Raw genomic sequence first — 18243 nt, 5'->3', positions numbered from 1 at the left:
GCCACATGGTAAGTTTAAAGTTCCAGTCTTTGAATGTTAGTGAATGGGTAAATGAGTTGAACGGACAGGTGGGTAAGTGGATGGGGTGGATGAGTGGGAGCACAGATCAGGAGGTTTAGTCAGGTCAAGAAGTTTTGGTCAGGTTGGGGGGGCATTAGTTGGGTCGGGGGTTTTGGCCGGGTGGTCCGGAGGGGTACTGGGATCAGTTGTGGGGAGGGGTGGGGGTGGTGGCAGTAGTCAGCTCAGAGGATGGCCAGGTTGGATCGGAGCTAGCCAGGTTGGGGTTGGGGGGTGAGGGGTGGTGCTGAGTGTATAGTTACCCAGGTGTTAGACTAGGTTTTGAACATTTCCGGGGTTATTATTCAGGGAAGTACTGCCTAACTTTCCAGACACTCAAAATCAAGCTCAGTGGGAGACATTTGGGAAGGGTCTTGCAGAGAAGGGGAGTTGCCCATCCTGAACAATTTCCACATAGGCCTGCACATCAGGACATTCACAGGGTCCCAGTGCATATCTTCAGTCATATGTCCAGTCTCCAACGACAGGAAGATTTGGCCCATTATCTTAGAGTAATAAATATGGTTTTTTACATATCAAATTTACATAGAAAGCAACATAGAAAATAGGAGCAGGAGTAGGCCATTTGGCCCTTCAAGCCTGCTCCGCCATTCATTATGATTATGGCTGATCATCCAACTCATTAGCCTGCTCTCGCTTTCTCCCAAAACCCTTTGATCCCTTTCACCCCAAGAGCTATATCTAACTCCTTCTTGAAAACATACAATGTTTTGGCCTCAACTACTTTCTGTGGTAGTGAATTCCACAGGCTCACCACTCTCTGGGTGGAGAATTCTCCTCATCTCAGTCCTAAATGGTCTACCCCGTATCCTCAGACTGTGACCCCTGGTTCTGGACTCCCCCACCATCTGGAACATCGTTCCTGAATCTACCCTGTCTAGTCCTGTTAGAATTTTATAAGTTTCTATGAGACCCACTCATTCTTCTGAGCTCTACTGAATATAATCCTAACCGACTCAATCTCCTCATATGTCAGTCCCGCCATCCCAGGAATCAGCCTGGTAAACCTTTGCTGCACTCCCTCTGTAGCAAGAACATCCTTCCTCAGGTAAGGAGACCAAAGCTGCACACAATATTCCAGGTGTGGTCTCACCAAAGCCCTGTATAATTGCAGCAAGACATCCCTGTTCCTGTACTCGAATCCTCTCACTATGAAGGCCAACAAATCATTTGCCGCTTTTACCGCCTGCCGCACCTGCATGCTTACCTTCAGCGACTGGTGTATGAGGACACCCAGATCTTGCTGCACATTCCCCTCTCTCAATTTATAGCCATTCAGATAATCTGCCTTCCTGTTTTTGCTACCAAAGTGGATAAACTCACATTTATCCACATTATACTGCATTTGCCATGCATTTGCCCACTCACTCAGCTTGTCCAAATCACACTGAAGCATCCCTGCATCCTCCTCACAGCTCACCCTCCCAGCCAGCTTTGTGTCATCTGCAAATTTGGAGATATTACATTTAGTTCCCTCATCTAAATCATTAATATATATTGTGAATAGCTGGGGTCCCAGCACCGATCCCTGCGGTACCCCACTTGTCACTGCCTGCCATTTGGAAAAAGACCCGTTTATTCCTACTCCTTTTGTTTCCTGTCTGCCAACCAGTTTTCTATCCATCTCAATACACTACCCCCAATCCCTTGTGCTTTAATTTTACACGCTAATCTCTTATGTGGGACTTTGTCGAAAGCCTTCTGAAAGTCCAAATAAACCACATCCACTGGCTCCCCCTCATCAACTCTAATAGTTACATTCTCGAAAAATTCCAGTAGATTTGTCATGCATGATTTCCCTTTCGTAAATCCATGCTGACTTTGTCCGGTTCTGCCACTATTTTCCACGTGCTCAGCTATTAAATCTTTTATAATGGACTCTAGAATTTTCCCCACTACTGATGTCAGGCTGACTGGTCTATAATTCCCTGCTTTCTCTCTGTCTCCCTTGTTAAATAGTGGGGTAACATTTGCTACCCTCCAACCTGTAGGAACTGTTCCAGAGTCTATAGAATCTCAGAAGGTGACCGCCAATGCATCCACTATTTCTAGGACCACTTCCTTAAGTACTCAGATGTAGATTATCAGGCCCTTGGGATTTATCGGCCTTCCATCCCATCAATTTCTCTAACACCATTTCCCTACTAATACTGATTTCTTTCAGTTCCTCCCTCTCACTAAACCCTATGTTCCCCATCATTTCTGGTATGTTATTTGTGTCCCCCTTTGTGAAGACAGAACCAAAGTATGTATTTAGTTGGTCAGCCATGTCCTTGTTCCCCATTATAAATTCCCCTGTTTCTGACTGTTGGGGACCTACATTTGTCTTCAATCTTTTTATCTTCACAAAACTATAGAAACTTTCACAGTCAGTTTTTATGTTCCCTGCAAGCTTACTCTTGTACTCTATTTTCCCCTTCTTAATCAATCCCTTGTCCCTCCTTTGCTGAATTCTAAAGTGCTCCCAATCCTCAGGTCTGTTGTTTTTTTCTGGCCAATTTGTATGCCTCTTCCTTGGATCTAATACTATCTCTAATTTCCCTTGTAAGCCATGGTTTGGCCACCTTTCCTATTTTACTTTTGCACCAGACAGGAATAAACAATTGTTGCAGTTGGCCCATGTGCTCTTTGAACGTTAACCATTTGCCGATGCTAGAAACATGAAATTTGACCAATCTATTTAGAAATGAACTTCATTAACTATTCACCCACTCTTGTTGTAGTCTGTATGGATTTCACAGAAAGCTGAATTCTGTTTTACAGATACAATGGTCGGCCACCATTGTTCACCATACCCAGAGATTGATAGTTTTATCATTAGTCAAGTAAACAAGGGAGGAATACAGGGTGGTAAGTTTTTAATCACTTCAATCATCAATACCACTCCATTATTAAACCTTACTGCAAGGCAAAAATGTTAGTTTTGTATAACACTGATTTGGAAATAGCTTAATATAATTTACTTTCCTCAGTCTTGCGCCGATGGAATTATTTCTCCTCTGAAGAATTGATTGTATATGACGTTGGCAAAAACCATTGGTGCGAGAACATTGGTAGAGCTCATAAAAGCAACAATATTATGTAAGTACAGTTCACACATTGGTGCCAGTCTCTGCAATCATTGACATACCTTCATTCAATGTCCAACAAGTCAGACTCCCCCTCACTCAGCAATGACAATGTACTGAATAGACAAACCTGAAGGATTCCGGATTAGAAAAGCAAAATACTGCCGATGCTAGAAATCTTAAATAAAAACAGAAAATGATGGAAATACTCAGCAGGTCAGGCTGCATCTGTGGAGAGAAACAGAGTTAATGGGCGGAATTCTCCCATCCCACCCACGGCAGGGTTCATGGCGGGAGTGGAGAATCCAGCAGGAGGCAAAAAATTGGAAACCTGCCATCGTAAAAACAGGTCGCAATTCTCCTGACAATGTTTTCATGGCGGATCAGTTATCCCGCCAACTAGTGGTGCGAACGCCATTTGCATTCATTAGCATGTCATGAATGTTCATTAAAACAGCTGCTCACTGGAATCTTGCCATGCCTTCCAATCTTCCGACATGTCAGCGGGAAATTACACCGGCATCAAACCCGTTTCAAAAGGGGTGGCGTGCACAAGTCGGCCTCAGTTCACTTGTAACTTCGATGTGAGTGGTACATACCTGCCATAGCACTGCGCCAGTCTTGTTGTGATGAATACCACTCTGCTGGGTCTGTACGGTTGGACTGCTCCTTCTCTTTGCTTTCGTTGTCCCGAGGAACACCCCTGTGCTATGGTACTCGTGCATCCTCCACTTTCAGAGACTAGCGCTTCAACCAGGGGTGGGCTGTGAGGCGAGGGGTCAGGCTGACAAACATGAGGGGGTCAACAGGGCAAGAAGGCTGTGGAATGGTAGTCGGGGGAAGGGCAGACATAAGGGAGGCCTTTCTGGGGCTTGTTGCCACCAGAGCGAGCAGGAGTCGGCTTAGAAAAAAAGGAGGAAGACCTTGCAATGAAAGCCAATGGTTTCATTAGCACTGTTAAAGGGCTACTCAGAACTCAGTGGCTACACATCACAGTCACTGTATCCCAAGTGTAACACATAGGAATGTGGAATTTGGGAACGCAGGTAATAGCATCATATATGGCATTCTATCAATGAAGGCCTGCCATGTGTTTACCAGATGTGACACTCCTAACGGGCCAAAGGGCATCCATTCATTGACCATGAGCAACTGATTGGACATTAACATGCCACAATAGGGACTGGAGCACAGAGCTAGGTTGGGTCAACCATCTTACTTAAATTTTAGCATCACACTCAGGGCTCAAGAGGTTACATATCTGTGATGTAGTTTTGGTCACGTTGATGTGTGTGCTAGTGTCTCAGGGACAAGGCAGCATTAGCCACCATGCAAGTAAGACAGGAAAATCTATGGATTCTTACAGTCTCCAAACGCTTCGCTTTCTTGTCCCTTGAATCATTAATATCTTCAATGTTTCCATTCAAAGAGAAGGCAAAAGCAAATATGGATCCAGGGCTCAATGCTGCCTTTGTCAGGCTCCTAATGCAATGGAAGAGGCGAAGGATGGAGAAGTGACTCTGTGCGCAGCTCCAGCAGGAGGGACATGGTTAAGCGGAGCCGCAGCCTGAACTGGAGGAGAGATCCAGACAATGGGGGCTACTTGCCAGACCTGGGTTTTTCGTAGAAGAGTCTCCTATTTACAAATGAGCGAGAAGCAATGCCTTGCACGTCTGCACTTGTCCCGAGATCTGGTACATCACATATGCCACATTCTTTGTGAAGACCTGACGCCATGTGGAGTTGGACGGTATCCCCTGCTTTGAAGGTGACCACTGCACTCAATTTCTTGGCCTCTGCTTCTTCCCAAGGATCAACAGGCGACCTGTGTGGCATTTCTCAGTCCACGACACATTAATACATAACGGAGGTCACAGATGCCTTTTACAGGATGGCCCGTCATGTCAGGTTTTCCCTGGGCGAAGATAGCCAGGCTGCGAGATTTATTGGCTTCGCAGCCATCTCAGACTGCCCAAGAATGCAGGGTGCAATACACTGCACCCATGTGGCTATACGGGCTCCTTGGCAGCAGCCCTAATGTTTATAAACCCACAAAGGCTAACATTCCATCAACTTGCAACTGGTGTGTGATCATTGGATGCTCATACTGCACATTTGTGCACGGTACCCTGAAAATTGCCATGACTCTTACATCCTGTGCCACTCCCTCAAGTGCACCTCAAAGTGCATTACAGAAAAGCAGTTCATCGGAAGGGATCTCACTTATTGCATATATATTAAAAAATACATTTTCTCATGTGAGATATCTGATGCTGTCAGTGAGTTGAGTTCTCTATGGAACTTAACACCATCCTTGACAGTTTCTGTGGATTTATTTTGTCCTAAAATACATCAACAGACTTTGTTCTGCCTTTAAAAGACAGAAGGTTACACAGGGGAAATTTTCAAGGGCCATTACGCCTGCAGGGATGGCTGCTTGGAGATAAGGGGTACCCACTTAAGTGAAGGCTGATGCCACCGATGCACCGCCCTCGGAGTCTTTCTGAGGAGAGGTACAAAGCTGCTCACAGGTCCGTACACTACCTTATAAAGCAGACCATAGGACTTCTGAAGCTGCTTTTCAGATGCTTGGACCACTCAGGTGGCTCATTCCAATACATTCCGACAGGGTTTCTCGCATCATTCGCAGTGCGATGCACCCTTCACAATCTGGAAATGCAAAGAGGTGACCCCGTGCCAGAGGATGAACTGGAGAGGGATGAGAGCTCATCAGAGGATGAAGATCCAGAGGCCCATGAACCTCAGGAGGCTGCTGATTGTCAGTATGAGTGCGATCACTCCATGGAGGAAGGAAGATGTGGGAGGCGTGCTAGTGATCTGTTAATCGCTGACAGGATCCAGGAAGAGTAAAGTTAAGTGAGGGGATATGGCCACGTCCCTCCTAGCTCTCAACGTCATCTTCTTTCAACTCAGGGATGTCCACCCACTCACAGCAAGAACGAGTCCCGCATTCACACTTGCCTCCAGAATTGACAGGCCATGATCTTTGCTTTGGTCAGTGGGGCCCTGTGGGTGAGCTCACTCTGGGAACTGAGAGCCCACTTAGAAACAAGATCGATACGAGAGAAGATGTGAAGCCTTCGCCACCCTCTAATGATGCCAACACCGCTGTGACTAAGATGTGGACATGCCCATGGATGATCTCCTCCTATGCATTCTTTTCTTCTGCCACTACCACTGAGGAGACACACTGATGAGCTGCCCTCACTTAATGGTGTTATTTGAGGGAGAAGGGTGAGAAACACTTACATCGCACATTTCCAATAAAGATTTAAACACATCTCCCTGACATCACTGAAGGGGTGCAGATACTAGTTCAACTGAGGTTGACATTACAGGAATGTGAATCTCACAGTGGGACACTATCAGCAAGTGGGAGGAAGGCTAAACCTCGAAATAAGAGGAGTCCAAAGAACAAAACCACAATGCCTACAGTTGACAAACATTCATGACCCAAAAGTGACATCAATTTTTCTTAAATTTCCCAACTCTAGCGCTACGCCTGGGTGCAGCCCTGCCATCCACAGCAGAGACGGAGGCTGACTGCTATATCCTGATGTCTGTGATGACCTTGGCTGACATCCTCTGGTGGCCAATGGCCTGGAGGCCCTGGCCTGAAAAGGGTCACCTGCTCGGGCAGAAGCACCCTTGGTGGCCTGAGAAGCTGGAGTGAATGGCTGTCACAGGCAGAGGGGACTGTGAGAGGCTGCATACCTTGGAGTGTCCTGAGAGGAGCCCATAGGGTGTCCAGCTGATGGTCATCCTCCCTGTGGGTGCTCGAGGGCCCCCACCCTGACTCCTGCAGGAGATGGTGCACCTGGAGGGAGGTCAAAGTGCCTCATCGCCATGTCGCCTACATCCTGATGGTGCCCACCAGCGTGTATAGCCATGGAGTGCAGGACCGAGCACAAATCCGGCAAGACCTGCTGGACCAAGGTCTCCATGGTGGTCACCAACCTTCCCATGGTGACCTCGAGGCGCTTGCGGGCCAGAACCACGACATCATATAGGATGCAAACAGACTCCTCCATTGTTCACTCTAGTCTGCTGAACTGCTGAATCTGCCTGATTTTCCACCGTCTGTCATTGCATCTCCAGCATCGATTTGGCAGCCGCTTCCAGAGGCTCAACATCTCCATCAGCCCTCCGAGCGCCGAAGACCCTGCCTCCAACAGCTGCGGAGTCGTGTCGGTGAGGTGTTTCCCCAGAAATTGAGCCCGACCGAATCTACAGCTGTATCCCACCAATGTGTCTGTCTGAGCTGGTGGAGGGTGCGTGAGTGCCGTGACGGTTCTCTTGGACCTTCGCCCTCGGATGAGGTCCGGGGGCTCGCACTAGTGATCCTGGAATGTCTTGGGGGCCTCGATGTGCTTGTGCCTAGAAAATAAAAGAGTTTCCGTTAATGAGCATGAGCTGGATAAGACTGCACGTGACTCACTGTGAATGTCAGGATTTGATGAGGTGATGGAGCTGTGATCCGTACCAGATTGGTTAGAGAGGCCGATCTCCCCTTCCCCACAGGAGCGATCCCTGTCATCCCCAGCCATCTCAGCTGCAGCCTCAACTTCACTGAGGGCAAGGATGTTGGACGTCCCTCCCCCGGTCTGCTCTCTCTCGCGCCATTGTGTGCCAGCTTGGCCTGTATGAAGAAGAAAGGCATGTGATGAGAAGGGATGGAGCAAAAGTTGGGTAAGATGCAAGGCTCCTTTGTGTGGTAAGCCATCCCCAGAAGAGCAAGAGGATGGAGTGTGAGCAACATGATAGATGGGATCAAGGTGATGTAAACGTTTCCGTGAGAGAACGAGTGTTGATGGTTGCGTAAAGCCCCTGCAGAAAGTTGCCATTTGAGTGCATGATGCCAGGATGAGAGTTTGGTATTGGAGGGGGTTGAAGGTTGACTTACCCTAGCAGAGCAGTGGGATCATTCAGCCTCTTCCTGCACTGGGTGGCACTTCGAGCACAGGTGTCAGCCACGCTGACCTGCTCTACTACGCTGTCCCAGGCCTGAGAGGTGAGGCTGTTGTGCTTCCTGCAGCTATCTATGTGGTAGAGAACGTGTTGTTCTTGCACCCCTCTGACCAGGGTCTGGTGGGTGAAGCAGGGTGCAGACTTTGTCCTGAGGTTCTTGGCCTTTCTCTTATAGGTTGCAGACATCCCTGGTGGGCCGGAGAGTTTGAGATTGTGTGTTGGACTGGTGTTTATACATAGTGCCTGCACCTTCGTACCCGCCAGCTGACGGCAGGCAGATGAATCAGCTCCAGATGATTCAGAGCGAAATGCGCCTCTGCATAATTAATGAGGCTCCTAGTGCAGCATCAGGCATGAGTTGCTACCATTATGCACAGCGGGCTGGGTGCTGCCGAAACCACCCACCACAATTTTAGGAGAATTCCACCCAATGTTTCAGGTCATGACCCTTCAGAACTGAAGAAGGGTCATTGACCTGAAAGGCAAACTCTCCTGCTAAAATGCCCATTTTACAAATGTATGTATAATTGCACTACCTGTTGAAATATTCTAAATGATATAGATCCATGGAAAAGTTGACGCATACCTTCAGCATGATGATACCAAGATGAAAAATTATAAAGAGACTGTGTTCTCCTACAACACACCTCTATAAACCACTTAAATGAGCCAACAGCTCATTTTATATCAAAAAATATCCTCCAGTTCGAGCACAGTATGAAAAGCTTAACTTCATGTCCTACACTTTAATTAGTTTTCTCCCAACATGGAGGCTTCAACATTCATTCCTAGTGCTTGTGAAATATTGTGATGAAAAATACATTTTTTTCATTTGTTCTTATTTATTTCTTGGGGAAAAATAGTTTGTGGAGGAGATCTGCTACTGATTAACGGCTGGTAGCAAAATCTCAATAACTGCTTGTGGGATACAAAGGGAATTGCAGATTCTGCAGCCTTTTCTTATTTTGCAGGGTTGTTGTTGACTTGAAGAAAGAAATCTGGTACCAGAAATGTTATGATCCTGTGTGCCGAGCTCAGAAGTTCAGGTCTGAAAGTAAGAACTAATCTTATTCCATTGAATTATAATGTTTCGTTACAAAGTCCAGTAGTCTTACTGTAGCCTAACTTATGCTGAATTCCTTTTGGATTCAAGGTCACCCATTACCCCGCGAATGCTGTTTGGATTTCCTCATTGATATGGTATGTAATGAAACTAATGCATAGAATAGTGTCATACCTTTGTATAAAGTGAAAATAAATCATTGAGTTGGTAATAATCATTGTTCTTAGACAGCTGCAATTTGACAGAAATGAAGCACCTTTTTTCATTGTACTGATGAATATCACTTCTACTACAATTAACATACTAATTATAAAAATGTAAATATATAAATTGGACTAGTTTTCCTGTTGCTATGTTTAGATTGTTATGTCTGTTTACTTATCTGCAAGTTGACTAATTTTTCCAGGCATCTTAGGATAGAGTTGCTGGATTAGTGGGCATTCCCTATTTAAAATGTATACATCAGTGATGTTCAAATAAGAATCTACAATGCCCCCTTCTCTGAGCACAATTTAATCTGTTCTGCCCGGTGGATGGATGGTGGCGTAGTGGTAATGTCACTGACTGGAAATCTAGATCCAGACCGAATTTAATAAATTTAATTAATAAAAAATCTGGACTTGAAAAGTAGTCTCAGTAATAGTGACCACGAAACTATCATCGATTGTTGTAAAAACCCATCTGGTTTGCTAATATCCAAGCAAACAGCCTGACATAGTCATACTCACAGAGACATAACTTGCAGCCAACGTCCCAGACACTACCAATAGGACAGACCATCAAAGGTGGCAGCACAGTGGTATAGTCAGGAGGGAATTGTCCTGGTAGTCCTCAACATTGATTCCAGACTGTATGAAGTCTCACAACATCAGATCAAACATGAGCAGGGAAACCTCCTGCTGATTACCACCTACCATCCTCTCAGCTGATGAATCAGTACCTACTCCACTTTGAGCACCACTGGAAGAAGCATCGAGGGTGGCAAGGACACAGAATGTACTCTGGGTGGAATATGTCAATGCCTATCACCAAGAGTGGCTTGGTAGCACCACTAGTGACTGAGCTGGCCAAGTCCCAAAATATCTGCCAGACTGGGCCTGCAGCAGGTGGTGAGAACCAACATTAGGGAAAACCTACTAGACCTTGTCCTCACCAATCTGTGTTGCAGGTGTATCTATCCATGACAATATTGGTAAGAGTGTCAACCAAACAGTCCTTGTGGAGACAAAGTCCTGTCTTTGCACTGAGGATACCCTCCCATAGTGTGTTCTATTACTACTGTGCTAAATGGGAAAGATTCAGAACCAATCTAACAATTCGAAACTGGACATGCATAAGGCACCGTAGGCCATCGGGAGCAGCAGAATTATAGTCAACCACAATCTGTAACCTGTAAATTTTCAAAAGATAGCTAAGACACACAAAATATTTAGTATAAGAACCCCAAATTATTGTGAAGTACAACAAGGTAATACAGAAATGGGAGTGAGTAAAAACTGTTTAAAATGATACTGGAAAAATCTTCAATGATAAATGTTTAAAATCATTTATCTGGCAGTAAAACAATTGAATTGTTCAAAATACAATTGAAGTCCATAATAGGAGAGTTAATTTGTTAAAGTGATGAAGTCATGGACCATTTACTCTGCAAATATTGACCAGTGCTTGTTTGTTATCCTCTGGTATTTTACAGATGTAATGTTAAGCTCATACCAACAGTGTTTTCATTGCTAGTTCCTGTACTATGAAATTTTCATTCAAATGGCTTAATTATCATGCATGCTGACCAAACTCTTGCTAACAGTTACTGGGATACCAACTTATCCCTATGTAGATATTTCCCTTTAATATCCTCTGTAAATAAGCTCTCACTAACTGTGTAACATCAGATTTGTTTGAAGCTGAAATCAACTCTCTTTCAGGATGAGCTTGTTTTTACCATGGATGAAGATGGGAACATTGCACCAAGTCAAAATAATGTATGTCCAACATGGACCAACTTGCAGCTTGGTGACATTTGGCTGCAGCCTGGAACACAAAATTCTGCCCTTACAGGAAATCTGGATACAGCATTTATTGACAACATTGATGATGCAATGTTATTAGAAGCTGTTGAAGACACTGAATTTAATATTGCTCCTGATATACAGTCAGAATTGAGCATGAACAGTGAGGAGGCTGACATTCTGTCCGACAATGACTTACTGGCAGCTGTGAAGGAACTGGAGGCTTCTCTAAGCAAGGGTACAAAATAGATGCTACTGAAAATATATTGGAGGCTACATAAGAGAGTGTTTTTGATAAGACCTTTGAATCAAATTGGTGTCAGCTGAAACATTACTGTCGTTGTATTTAATACAGAAGATTAGTCAGTATCTCCTTTCAAGATTTCCTGTGTTTAGTTCTCATGGACTGTAGAAGCTTCTTTGTTCCTCTATTTACAACATTCAGGATTTTTCTTTCTCTCCATTATGCTCTATATGATAAATGAATGCTTGACATTTTATGAACTGTACATAGGTGATTTTTTTCATTTAAGATATATGTTAAATACTATTCTTCTAAAAACTGAATACATTTGAGTTTACAGAATCTTTATTTTGTTACATTATTTATGTACATAAAGCATAAATTTAAATTTAAGTGGAGACCGAAGTAACTTTTTGCAGTACACAATATGAAAGTTTTCACATATACATATTCATCCATTACTATTTGTATTAAAAATGCAATAAAGAAACTACAAAGTTTGTTTTGTTAATATAAACAACATCAGTAAAGAACATGCATGCCCATAAACAACATGGGGTAGATTTCAGGGTTTCTGCAAAGGTAACAGATAAAAATTAGGAAGAGAGGAACACACACCTTCCAATTTTTCACTCAGTTAAAATGACTGGCAAATTGGAGGGACTTCCTTACAGGCACATGCTCCTCTCTGCCTGCTTTTCCTTTATTTATTGTGACCAGTTAATTGACTAGCCTCCAAACCATCTGTCCTAAAATGTCCAATAAACATTGCACGTTTTCCATTATACAGTACCAGGCCCCTTGGCTGAGTTCTCATCGTACAACTGCTTTACTTCTTATCCAGTGATTGCTGTAATTTTGTATTAATTATTTGCAGCTGTTTTTCTGCTCCCAAAATTCCACGTGCCTCCACCAACAGAGCAGGAAAGCTGGAAATATTATACTGTCGATAAGAGAAAAAATTAAAACCAACAGCACTAGAGTAATGTTATACAAACATTCTGTCATTCTTAGCTTTTGACTTTTAGAATATCCAAAAAGTGAAAACTTGAGAAATTTTTGTGTTTTTATTGTCACCAAGAGACGTTAGAACTGTAAAATACCAAGTTAGTTTCTGTCCATATCGGAGACATTGGTTCTAAATGGGGCCAAATTAAGTTCTTTCTTACTCCTCACTACCATGTAACAAGTGGAGTGCCGCAGGGATCATTGCCTCTTTCTTGGCTTCTCCACTGTCTCTCAATTGTCAGACTGATTGTTTGTCATCCATCAGCCGAGGTCCTGTGGCACAGCGGGTATAACATCCCTGGAAGTTCTTGGTTTGAGTCCCACCCCATTACGTGGCCAAACAGTTTAATTATCAACCTGCAAATCCTTCCAAGAACAGATGAATTTCCTGGTCAGCCATGTGACGACAAGAATGTCAGAGACTCTAACGTCACTATCAATAGCTCCAAATTACAAAACGTGAATGTTACTACAACAACTCAGGCTCCACGACTGAAATGTAGAAACTGGGAAAACCGAAGCCACTGTCTTTAACCCTGTCAGAAGTTCCATTCCTCTCCTTGGCAATTGTCTGAGGCTGAACCAGATGGTTTGCAACTTTGGTGTTGTATTTGACCCAGAGATGAGCCACATATGCACGTCATTACTAACACCCTCCATTTCACCTCCATAACATCACGTGCCTGCAACCCTGACGCAATTCCGTCTGCTGTTGAAACCCTCATCGGTGTTTTTGCTACCTCTATACTTGAATATTCTGACACTCGTAGCTGTCCTCTCACAACCTCTAAACTTGAGTTCATCCTATTTTCTGCTGTCCATACCCTGACCCACACCAAGTACTGTTCACTCTGTGTTTGCTGGCCTACAGTGTTTCCCAATTAAGCACTGCCTCAATTCAAAAATTCTCATCCATGTTTAAGCTTACTTCCATGGCCTTGCCCTTCTCTAATCTTGTCCAGCCCTATACGACCCTCCAAGCAAACTGCACTCCTCCAATTTTGACCTCTTAGGTATTCCTAGTTTAGTCACTCCACTACTGATGTTCACTGATGTGGGCAAACATTTGGCAGATATAGAGTATAATGTGGAGAAATGGGAACTTGTCCACTTTGGCAGGAAGAATTAAAAAAAACAGCATATTATTTAAGTGCGGAGAGATTGCAGAACTCTGCAGTACAAAGGGACCTGGGTATCCTGGTACATGAATCTCAAAAAGTTAGAGTGCAGGTACAGCAAGTGATTAGGAAGGCAAATGAAATGTTTATTGCAAGGGAAATGGAATATAAAAGGGAAGTTTTGCTACAGTTGTATCAGGTATTCATGAGACCACATCTGGACTACCGTGTACAGTTTTGGTCTCCTTATTTAAGAAAGGTCATGATTGCATTAAAGCAGTTCCGAGAAGGTTCACTCGACTGATTCATGGGGTGAGGTGGTTATCCTATGAGGAAAGGTTGGACAGGTTGTGTCTGTATCCATTGAAGTTTAAAAAAATGAGAAGTGATCTTATTGAAAGATACAAGATCCTGAGGGGACTTGACAGGGTGGATGCTGAAAGAATGTTTCCCCTTGTTGGAGAGACTAGAACTAGGGCAGCCAAAAAATATAAGGGGCAGGAAGGAAAGTGGAGTTGACGCCACAATTGAATCAGCCGTAATCTTTTTGAATTACAGAGCGGGTTCGAGGGACCGAATGGCTTACTCCTACTCCTAATTCGTATGTTTGTATGTTCTGCTCCAGTATCTCCTTGGGCAGAATTTTACAGCCCCATTGTGATGGGGACAGGCTGGAAATGCGGTGAGCCGTTCAAAAGTCCATTGACTTCGGTGGGACTGGAAAATCACACTGCTGGAGGGGTGGAATTTTACAGCCCCTTGTGTAGCACAGTGTCAGCATTTGATAACACTCCAGTGAAATGCCTTGGGTTGTTTTACTACATTAAACTGTGTTATATAAATGCAAGTTGTTGTCTTCCACATGAAATGAATGCAGATATGACTTCATTATGTAAAACCATCATTAATTAATTATTTCTAATTAGGACATCAAACTAACTTACAATGAGCAAATACGTCACAAGTGCAGGTCATTGGAGAGACAAGAGGTATATTTTGGGGAACAAGAACAGGAAAAGCAAATGTATCTCAAATTGCAAAACTAAGAGTAAAAGGGACAGAGCAAGCTATGTGTTCAGATATATACATTAAAATTCTGGATAAGTTGCAACATTCCATTTTAAAATGTACTAAACTGCTGAGATAAGCAATTTTTAAAAATCTAATTTCCCATTGTAAGTGCCTCCATGTACCTTCCAATATGAGGGGTCATTGGCCTACGCTGCCAACCCTCTCCCCATGAGAGTGTTGTTTTGCGTTGCCTTCCTCCTTACCCAGAGTTAATTTATGCACCCATCTCCCCTCCATTTCAACCCCCACCTCTATTTCCTTCTTGTTTAGTTATCCTCCCATGTTCTAATCAGCTAAACCGACTGCTCAATTTGAATACTCCACTGGGCATCTTTCCACATACATCGCCGTAGGAGAATGACTTAAGAGATCTTTAGAATGGGAGCTAAACTTGCATGTTAAACAACAAAACCAGTAACTACACTTAAATTAATTCCTCGGCTGTACAGTATTTTGGATGTAGAAAAGACACAAGAGGCACTCTATAAATCCAAATGCTCTCAAACTTAACCCCCAACATCTGTGCTCACCTATTGCCACCCTCTTCATTGCCCCAATTCCCCATCTCTCCTCCCACACACGCCAAACTTAAAATCCTCATATCCCTCTCCTCCCTTACCCCATCTACACCCACTCTCATCCCAAAATTGGTTTTCTGAAATTGGCTGCCCGTTTTCTACTTTACAACAGCGGCTGCACTTAAAGTATTTCACTGGCTGTAAAGCAATTTGGGATGTTGGTTGTGAAAAGTGATATATTCTAACATTTAACCATTTAAAGCCTACAATTAGCATCTTCCTTTCTTAAACCATCATCCTCTTTCCGCAGCATTAAAAACCCGTCTCAAAATCCATCTCTTCAATCAAGTCTTCAGTCACTTCTGCTAACTACCATAAAGGCAACCATCTCTTCCTTCCTACATGGAGCACATTTGGACTTTTTTTTTCTGCATTATGAGCACAATAAAAGTGTGAGCTGCAGATATTGCTGGTGTGTATCTAGGTCATTATCATAAAATCATAGATAGTTGACCTGCTTTAGGGCCTGACTATAGGGAACCTGAACTGTCTGAATACCAAGTTGCTAAACAGCACTTTACAGATGACCAGCATCAATGGATACAACAACTAGAGGTCTTACCGTTTGTTTTTCACCAGGGTTTTTGCTCCTATGTTCAATATACTGTGTTTGCAGTTGTTTAAAACCAGACACAAGTTGCGTTGCAAGTAGCAAATCTGATTTCTTTTGACTCAGTTCAGAATATTCCTTATGCAAGTGTTTGAGTTGTGCTTCCTGCCTGTAAAAAATCATAACCTTACTTTCCAATTTAGATTAGGAACAAAAAAAAATTCCAATGCTTTGAGGTAATTTGATTATAATTTAAATTATTAATAACATTTCCACTGTGCATTTAAACAGTTATATTTCATTACAGTGGTACTGGAATTAAGTACCTAAAATCATTTAAAAAATGGCTTGCAAGGAAAAATTAATAGGCATAGTTGAAATAAAGATTTATTGTACCATTTGCTTAAGAACTGCTCAAATGGGTCAATGTTACTGATTTAAGATAAAACTGAATTAAATGTAGCATTACTCAGTTAATTCCTTCTGAGCTACTAGAAAGTGTTTTCTTGTCTTGTTGAAAGTTGTTATCACCTGTAAATAATGAACATTAGTTAGTCAACTCAAATTTCAATGATAACTTTATAGAAAATTGGAAACATTTGTTATTAATATCAAAATAAATATTTACCTTTGCATTTTCTCTTTCCAAATTCTTCAGCTCTTGCACTTGCCTGATCTTTAAAAAGGAAAGGAAGTTGTCAAAGATAAAAACAAAAAAACTGCGGATGCTGGAAATCCAAAACAAAAGGAAGTTGTCAATCTGGATGGGCAACAGTTTGGTGTGAAAAACTGACTATGCTCATTTTCAGACAGCAATTTGGAGAAATTGTTTTTGGTCATCTAGAACTGCTATGTTTCAGTTTCATATGTTGGGATATGTGAAATTATAAGGAAAATATAACACTGAATATAAAGTAAGTTGCCAGCTCCAAACCCCACCTCCCAAACCAACTGTTTACATGCGATAATGTATTACAAATATTGGTGAACCTCCCCTGACAGCTAAGTGTATACATAGAATTACTGGTTGATTCGGTGTGTATGGATCTCCAAAAGGCATTTGATAAAATGCCATATCATCGGCTTGCCAGCAAAGTTGAAGCTCATGGGGAAAAACAGGACAGTCGCAGCACTCATACGAGATTGGCTGAGTGACAGTAGTAATGAATGGATGTTTTTTTAAGACAGTTGGAAGGTGAGAAAATGGGCCTTTCACTTAACATCCAGAAAACTAAGGTCCTCTTCCAAACAGCTCCCACAGCAAAACACTTCACCTCCCTCCACGCATTAAGATCAACTGACTATTTTCCATATCTTGGGTGCCTCCTCTCGAAGAATGAGATAGGCGACAAAATTCATCATTGCCTCCAATGTGCAAAACAATATTTGAGGACCAGGATCTCAAACCTGAGACTAAGGTAATGGTTACCAGGCAGCAGTGATCTCCATGCTCAGAACCTTGGACAATCTACAGTAGGCACCCCAAAGCACTGGGAGACATCCCACCAGCAGTGCCTTTGCAAGATCTTCCAAATCTGTTGGCAAGACCGACCAATAGCAGTGTCTTCTCCAAAGCCAACATGCCCAGCATCGAAGTGTTAATCACTCAAAACCAATTGGACTGGACATGTCATTCGTATGCCTGACACCAGACCGAAGCAACTGCTCTACTCAAAACTTAATCATTGTAGAAGAATCCCAGGAGGACACTGGGAACCATAAAACCATAGAAAAGTAATGGCACAGAAAGAGGCCATTCAACCCATCATGTCTGTGCCAGCCAGAAAATGATGAAAAAGAAACTAGCCATTCATTTTAATCCCACTTTCCAGCATCTGGTCTGTAGTCTTGCAGGTTACAACACTTCAGATGCGGATCCAAATACCTTTTAAATGAGTTGAGTTTTTCAGCCTCAAAAGCCGATTTAGGCAGTGAATTCCAGACACACACCACCCTCTGTGAGAAAAACTTTTTCCTCATTGTCCCCTCTAATCCTTCTACCAAACACTTTAAATCTATGCCCCCTGGTAACTGACCCCTCAGCTAGGGGAAACAAGTCCTTACTGTCTACCTTATCTAGGTATTTTGTATACCTCAATTAAGTCACCCCTCAGCCTCCTCTGTTCTAAGGAAAACAACCCTAGCCTATCCAATATTTCCTCATAGCTACAATTTTTAAGCCCTAGCAGCATTCTTGTAAATCTTCTCTGTACTCTCTCCAAAGCAATTATGTCCATCCTGTGATGTGGTGACCAGAACTGTACACAAAATTCCAGCTGTGGCCTAACCAGTGTTTTATGCAGTGTCAGCATTACATCTCTGCTTTTGTATTCAATACCTCGTCCAATAAAGGAAAGCATTCCATATGCTTCTTTAGCACCTTGTCCATCTGTCCTGCCACCTTCAGAGCCCTGTGGACATGCACTCCAAGGTCTCTCACTTCCTCAACCTCTCTCAATATCCTCCCATT

At 43.1% G+C, this 18243-nt stretch overlaps 2 protein-coding genes across 12 annotated transcripts in view; one reads left to right on the top strand and one right to left on the bottom strand.

The window, feature by feature from the left end:
* primpol (primase and polymerase (DNA-directed)) overlaps positions 1 to 11941 on the top strand; it is a 46511-nt gene extending 34570 nt beyond the window's left edge. For 5 of the 7 annotated variants that reach the window (XM_041185815.1, XM_041185817.1, XM_041185813.1 and 2 more), the window contains 5 exons: positions 2842 to 2928; positions 3051 to 3159; positions 9107 to 9189; positions 9289 to 9335; positions 11121 to 11941. In XM_041185815.1, the coding sequence (XP_041041749.1) occupies positions 2842 to 2928; positions 3051 to 3159; positions 9107 to 9189; positions 9289 to 9335; positions 11121 to 11453 (659 nt within the window). In that variant the 3' untranslated portion in view covers positions 11454 to 11941. The remainder of the gene's footprint in view (positions 1 to 2841; positions 2929 to 3050; positions 3160 to 9106; positions 9190 to 9288; positions 9336 to 11120) is intronic. The other 2 variants (XM_041185818.1, XM_041185819.1) reach the window with 2 other exon arrangements.
* cenpu (centromere protein U) overlaps positions 11776 to 18243 on the bottom strand; it is a 43568-nt gene continuing 37100 nt past the window's right edge. For 4 of the 5 annotated variants that reach the window (XM_041185822.1, XM_041185823.1, XM_041185820.1 and 1 more), the window contains 4 exons: positions 16402 to 16449; positions 16243 to 16304; positions 15786 to 15942; positions 11776 to 12391 (listed from right to left, as the gene is read on the bottom strand). In XM_041185822.1, coding sequence (XP_041041756.1) covers positions 12278 to 12391; positions 15786 to 15942; positions 16243 to 16304; positions 16402 to 16449 — 381 coding nt within the window. In that variant the 3' untranslated portion in view covers positions 11776 to 12277. The remainder of the gene's footprint in view (positions 12392 to 15785; positions 15943 to 16242; positions 16305 to 16401; positions 16450 to 18243) is intronic. The other variant, XR_005942775.1, reaches the window with a different exon arrangement.

Source organism: Carcharodon carcharias, chromosome 4, assembly GCF_017639515.1.
Source record: "Carcharodon carcharias isolate sCarCar2 chromosome 4, sCarCar2.pri, whole genome shotgun sequence".
In the NCBI taxonomy this organism is placed as follows: Eukaryota; Metazoa; Chordata; class Chondrichthyes; order Lamniformes; family Lamnidae; genus Carcharodon; species Carcharodon carcharias.
This window is presented reverse-complemented; position numbering and strand designations above follow the sequence as displayed.